This window comes from Trichomycterus rosablanca, chromosome 19 (genome assembly GCF_030014385.1).
Source record: "Trichomycterus rosablanca isolate fTriRos1 chromosome 19, fTriRos1.hap1, whole genome shotgun sequence".
Lineage (NCBI taxonomy): Eukaryota > Metazoa > Chordata > Actinopteri > Siluriformes > Trichomycteridae > Trichomycterus > Trichomycterus rosablanca.
In genome coordinates, this window is record NC_086006.1 from 4,450,286 (window position 1) to 4,457,500 (window position 7,215).

Below are 7,215 nucleotides of genomic sequence, written 5' to 3' on the forward strand. Positions count from 1 at the left end.
GAAAGAAATGAGTACCGGTAATATGTGAAAAGACAGGTGCATGAGGAACAAAAGAATATTGGGCTGTGTATACACTCACTAGAGCTCATTAAGGAGACGCCTTTTGGCACAAGTTGGCTTATCGATCTGTATGGGTTATTTTAAGTTGCAACAGGTAGTTGGACTGTGTAGAGAATATCTCCTGAAAATGAAAGTATTGATTTTTTTCAGGAAAAAATTTAAGTTACATAAATTGGAGCCACTGTGAAAGAAGATGGAAAATTAAATGCCATTTTTTGTGTTCAATAATGATCTGGCCAATATAAACCTTTAGTTTCATAAGGACACCCTTCCATTTATTGAGGTGTTTAGCTACACCAATTGCTAATGTGTATAACAGCAATTACATTTACATTTTCAGCATTTAGCAGATGCCTTTATTCAAAGCGACTTACAATTGAGACTGTCTACATTGCAAGCAATTTAGGGTGAAGAGCCTTGCTCAGGGGCCCAACAGTGGCAAACTGGTAGATGTGGGGCTTGAACCAGTGACCTTCCAGTTACTAGTCCTGTACTTTAACCGCTGAGCTACCACTGCCCTATACAAATTACAGAAACTATACACTTCCAAATGTCCTCATACTTTTAGTCATAGATCTAAAGCAAACTAAACATTAATATTTCAGTTTTTATATATATGAAAATAACTTATATATGTCCTGATGACATTCTTGTGACTGTAGATTTTTATCATGGATTTAAACCTAATGAAATAGAAAGCAAATCAGAATGTATTCCAAACTTTTTAGAAACTCATCCATATTTGTAAAACTAAATGTTCAGCTTTTCTACGATGTAAGATTTTTTTAAATGTAAATTGTTACACTGACGATCACATGATTTGGTATGATTAACACGGTAGTGAAGAAAAATTAAAAATAGAAACATTATCACTAGTGATCTCAGACTTTTGGCCCCCAACGTTTAACAACAAAGTTTAACAAAAAGTTTAATGTTTTGCGTCTCAAACACTCCAAAAAAGTAAAACCTTAAATCACACTGAAACCAAATTTCTGTTTAATAATTAAGCATTTCTATACATTATTACAGGTGGCAAACTGGAAAATCCTCTTCCAAACACAGATAGCAAGAAAACACCTCTTTATTTCGTATCACCCCTGATCATCAGCTATCTCAAAAACTAAGTACTCCAGAGCAGACATGATGTGGTTGGATTTTTGCACGCCTAAAAACACGTCTGTGCTTAAAAATGCTGACTGTCTCATGACTAATCTAAAAATTAAATGACTATTGAACATGAGCCATTTCTTACTGCCTTGGGCACTACTGCTAAAAAACAAAAAGATGCAGTGCATAAACAATGCAGCTGAATACAATCTAGTGAGACAAGACTTTATTTAATATGTACAAAAATATCTCATTCCATTTTCAAATATTTTATTACAAAATGTAAAAGAGTAATGACAATTCATGTTAGAAAAAATATCAAATTCTGCCCCTAATGTGGTTCTCATTTGATCAAAAATAGAATTCATTTATTTATATCTATTTTAAAAGCACTTCTGATTGATGGGCAAGATACCACTGTGTAATAATAGTAATAATAATAATAATATTAATAATAGTAATAATAATAATAGTGATAATAATAATAATATCTCTGATTTATGTAGAGCACAGATATCGACGTTGCTTGGCAACACAGTCTGAAGCATTTATAGTGGCTTCTTCTTCAGTCCGATAACAGCAATGAACAGGATGATCTCATAGATAGCTGGGATTACGCTGAAAAAGAGAAATGAGCTTAAATAACAATACAAAAGGGACAAAGTCATACAAAGATTTATTTTATGTTTTATGTCTAAACACATGCATATTAGTAATGAATGTACAAACCCCATTTCCACACAAAAAAGGTTGAGACAAAAATTCTGCTGTAACATTTCTAAAGTCTCATTAGTCAGTGATGTCATGGAACACGAGTAAACACACCTCTGTCCAAATTTTTTTGGAGTGTGTTGCAGGTATTAAATTGTGTTTCTAATTATAAAATACAACAAAGCTGGTCACTGAAAACATTGGAGACTTTTCCTTTCTTCTTTTATCAGTAAGTCAGTAAGTATCAGTAAGTTTCTGAGTGCAATTATTTTTAGTTTATCTTAATCTTTACTTTAATAGTGGTACATGGGCGATGTGTAAATCTGCCAGTGCCGAAGTACATTTAACAAAATGATTAAACGCATTTTAACTACATTTTTAACTAAACGAGATGACAAGACTCAGAACATCCAGTTCCTTTAATGCCATCAGCCATATAAATCCAAACTGTACAGTGAAAGTCACCATCCAAATGTTTGCGATGACAGCACTACAGCAGGTGCTGCTGATCCCTCAATATAACAATCAAACAAAAGCATTTGTCAGTTTTAAACAAACGTATTTATACACAAATTCCTTTTAGAAGTGAGAAACACTTAGACTTTGGGCTCCATGCTTCAATAAAGGAAGAGGTGAATTATCCAGACCAGATTTTATAAGAAGATAGGCGACCCAGGTTAAATTGGTCTTTTCCTGGCTGTTTTTTGCAGCTTTTAGGGGCTGGAAAGCAGACTTGTTGGTTACAAGTCATGTAGTGTGCATTACCCAATAGCTAGTTACAAGCCTAACAATTATGAACAAGCAGAGAGAGCATCGGTGCAAGAAACAAAAGAAAATCAGTGCATACAAACAACTGTTTGTATTTGTAAATGTACGTGTCTCCTTATCAGCAACTGACCATATAATAACCCCCACCACCATTTTATTTATTTTGCTGACTTACCTGCAGAAGCTAAAGATCCACCAGTACAATGTGCAGGTCCACTGCTCAAACAGGAAGAAGAGCAGAGAAATAGCACCACTTGCATGACATGCTGTGGCTGAAGAGTTACGATAAGGAAAAAATTTAACTACAAAATTAAAATTAATCACCCAGTTACACTCAGACTCAATAATTGTTGGTAGTTTTAAGAGAATAGGCAAACATTATTGCATAATAATGCCTACCTCCTTAGTAACAAGCTTCCTGCACACAGGGAAAAGCTTATGAAGCCACTAAAATATATAGTGGTGGATCACTGATGCTTCAGAGCTGTTTAGGTGGCTAGTGGTCCAGGGCTCATGTAAAAAATTTATGGTAAAATAAACTCAGTTAAGTCCCCAGATATTTTAACCCCAAACCGGTTTTAGTCTGCCAGACCATTAATAGACAGATAAATCTTTTAAAATAATGATGAACCCCAAATGTCTAACAAAAAGAAAGACAACAACTACGTCTGCATTAAAGTGGTCAGTCCACATGCACCAACATGAGAATATATAAAAGAGCTTTGAAATGTTCTCTGTGGGGGAGTGATCAAACAATCCTCACCACATATTCTCCCATGGTGTCAGACATTACAGAAAGAGGCTCAGTGCTGTTATTCTCTGTATCTGAAACTTACAATCAAGCAATTAAAGGAGTGCTGGTTATTTGAAGCCAGTGTTTTGTGGAACCAGTGTTTTGCAAAGCCAAAGAAAACTTTTTGAGAAAACTGTGATTTAAATAAAATGCCCATAAATTTGTGTTGACAGTAAATTATTTCCATGAATGTATACAATCCGCCTCTGTGGAATGTTAAAGGTAAGGATACATAAAAGCCCTTGATTGTTGTTAAACATTGAGACTCCAGAGAAGAACCCAGCAAGTTCTAAAGCAGACAAGCCCAGAGTCACAGATAAACCCACCACCAGCCTGCACACAAGAGGAAAGTATAAACAAAGCAAAAAGAACAAATACAAAATATAGTCCATTATTTACCATGTACCATTACATTTGAAAACACTTGTATGACATAACAACCTGGGAATTTTATTGGCTTTAGACATTTTTAAATAAATTGTTTATAAATTAAATTTTTTGACATGAATATCTAAATTCTCTTTAATATAATGACTTATTAGAAATACTTTCTTTGGTGAACTATCTTAATCTCACCCTGAAAACAATAAAATACAAATGTATTAAAAAAAACTACATTTAAAAATGCAGGGGTGCAATTCCCAAAACTGTCATAAATACACGTCTGTTACAAGTATATTTAAACTTTTTATTATACTATGTGTGGAATTGGATATCAGTTTTAACAACCTTAGGTCCTCTGTATTATAGTCATCAACAGTAAAGAATAAAGGCAGACAAGCTCGAACATTGTTCTCCTGTAAAAGAGTCAGGGAGACATAAAAACACTTTAACGGAAAAGTTCATTTTATTAAAAAGGTAAGAACTCTAAATGACTCCGAATATAAAAGACTCACCCGTGACCACAAGATGACAATGACTATAACCAGATGTGCAATAAGAGTGAGGAAGCGAGCTGGTACCAGGTTACTTATCACCAACATTGAACTAGAAGCAAAATTTAAAAAATAAAAACATTTATACCATGGCCACAAAATACCTGAGTGGCAGGTGTGTATTCATTTCTTATTATTGGACAGTGATAAAAAGGTCTAATCAAAATATTATATCATAGTTCATGTGTAATCATTACAGTGATAATAACAAGTTATACTGTTATATTGTATATAGACCTGTATATATTACTTTTTATATATATTACTTTTTATATATATTAATTTTTATCAGGTTTACAGTGTTTGGAGACACAGAAAAAGCCTAGGACAAAAACTGGACAGTTTGTTGGCCTTTATTTTTTTATTTTTGTTGCATTAAAGCAACAGTATTTTTATCTTATTTATATTTTCTTATTTTTTCTTATTTCCTTGCTGTTTTCAACTAGATCAACCTGAACCACATTTTTTTGGTGTAATTGTGTTTTCTCTTTACAATCTCGAACCTTAAAGCTTTACAATTACTAGACCTAAAGTAAAGGCACCTGAAGAAAAAGGCAATCAGTAACATCAAAAGATGCTCTTTAGAACATCGTGAATTCATGTTGGATTAACACAGGTCAGACTATTATGGGGGGAACATACCAAATACTAAGAAATTCTGAGATTCATGTAGTTTTGCTGTCAGAATTGTTGGTGATTTTGGCACCAAATCACAGAGAACAAAACTGCAACTTTTCTCACAGGTTTATATCAAATGACCAACTTTTTACAATTTTAAAATGAGTATATTATATAATAATACTTAGATTTGAAGTTTCATACACATAAACTAAAAACAGACACAGTCAACCCAGCACTTTGCTCTTAACAACTGCAAGTTAACCCCCTGTTTCCGCATGACTGTGCAATAACCGAGGTCCAAACCAGGACATGGTGGCGGAACTACAGTGGATTACACAGAGCCCTGACCAAAAACAGCAAACACCAGTCCTCCACCTGACAGCTGCACTTGATCCCACCAACACAATCCTAGATCTAGTGGAAAGTGGACTCAAAATAGTGAATACTGTTATAGACAACAGGGGGCAACTCAATAGTAATGCTCCTGGCTCTGAAACAGGCAGCTGTAGCCTAGTGGTTAAGGTACTGGTCCAGTAATCAGAAGGTTGCCGGTTCAAGCCTCACCACTGTCAGGTTGGCACTGTTGAGCCTTTAACCCACAATTGCTTAGACTGTGTACTGTCACAACTGTAAGTCTCTTTCAATAAAAAGCGTCTGCTAAATGCCGAAAATGTAAATGTAACCCATCACCTAACGCGCCCCTAAACCTGGTTTAGAACCGAACCCATCTCTGATTTGTTCTAAAGCTGTTACATCCACACTCCCATTATACACTGCATTCACGTTACTGGCTAGTCAGATTGCTAACTTGCTAGTAGCTTATGTTTAAAAAACAATTACGTACCTGCTTTTGTAGTTGGCAAAACACTTCATTGATTAGGAAATGATATTCTGTAACAACTATTAATACAGCTTTAATCAGTTAGATCGTTTAAATGCAAACATTATTCCTCTAAAATAACACCGAGGGCGCTGCTGGGGTGAGCGGGTGTATTTACCGTTGCTATTGGCAACTCAAATCCGATTCGCTCATGATGCACAGTGTGCACGACAACATGGCGGAGATTAAACGTAAACGCCAGATCTAAACCGCATACTACCGTATTAAACTGTCCGAATAATGCACTAACAACGCAATGGCTATTTACTCACTATTTTGTATTGTGAAAGGACAACGGATTGAGGTACAGTTTATTAAATGTAGCACATAAAAAGTTAGTGCAGATTTGCTGATTTCCAAGCCATGTTTGCAGTAATATACTGTGTGTATGTGATTTGTAGATCAGCTGCCAAACTTGTGCTTTGTACTTGACTGCAGCTCCGTCTGCTGGACAAATTTACTTTAAGTTTTCGGTATTTAGCAGACGCCTGTATCCAAAGCGACTTAAAGTAGTGTGGCAGCACAGTCTGAGCAATTGAGGGTTAAAGGCCTTTCTCAAGGGCCCAACAGCAGCAACCTGTCAGTAGTGGGGCTTGAACCAGCGACCTTTTGATTACTAGTCCAGTACCTTAACCGCTAGGTTACAACTGCCCTACAAACTGACATATTTCTTTCTGACTTTCCACTGCATGGTACCCTGCGGTACGGTACGTTTATGAATCTGTCAGACCACATCTGGTTGTTTCCATTGCCAAGTAACCTGTACTATACAGAGGTAATCTAAATCTAAATTTGTTTTCCCTTCTTAGTCAGGGAGCATGAATCCTTTTGGCTGCTCCTGTTAGGGATTGGCACTATAGACCATTCATTCAGGGTGGCTTGGTGGGTAGCACTGTTGCCTCACAGCAAGAAGGTCCTGGGTTCGATTTCCAGGTGAAGCGGTCCAGGTCCTTTCTGTGTGGAGATTGCATGTTCTCCTCGTGTTCGTGTGGGTTTCCTCCCACAGACCAAAGACATGCAAGTGAGGTGAACTGGAGATACAAAATTGTCCATGACTGTGTTTGATTTTAAAACTTGAACTGATGAATCTTGTGTAACCAGTAACTATCTGTCCTGTCATTAATGTAACCAAAGTGTGTAAAACATGACATTAAAATCCTAATAAATAAATAATAAATCATTGATTTGCTTATTTGACTTGGCACAGTTTTTATGCTGGATGACCTTCCTGATACAACTCCATTTATTTGAGCTTGGGGCCAGTACCTTTATTCCACTTCTTTTGATTTGTAAACTGGCAGAATGCTGCCCTGTTACTCCTCAGGTTCAAGATCCGGCCC

At 36.0% G+C, this 7,215-nt stretch overlaps 1 protein-coding gene across 1 annotated transcript; it reads right to left on the minus strand.

The window, feature by feature from the left end:
- Nucleotides 1-1,371: 1,371 nt before the first annotated feature.
- tmem107l (transmembrane protein 107 like) lies at nt 1,372-5,985 on the minus strand. Its single transcript, XM_063015615.1, has 6 exons — nt 5,840-5,985; nt 4,336-4,426; nt 4,169-4,236; nt 3,672-3,772; nt 2,822-2,918; nt 1,372-1,785 (listed from the first exon to the last, which is right to left on the minus strand). Exons 1-6 carry the CDS (start codon nt 5,866-5,868, stop codon nt 1,716-1,718), a joined length of 456 nt encoding a protein of 151 aa, XP_062871685.1. The 5' UTR covers nt 5,869-5,985; the 3' UTR covers nt 1,372-1,715.
- Between the last annotated feature and the right edge of the window lie 1,230 nt (nt 5,986-7,215).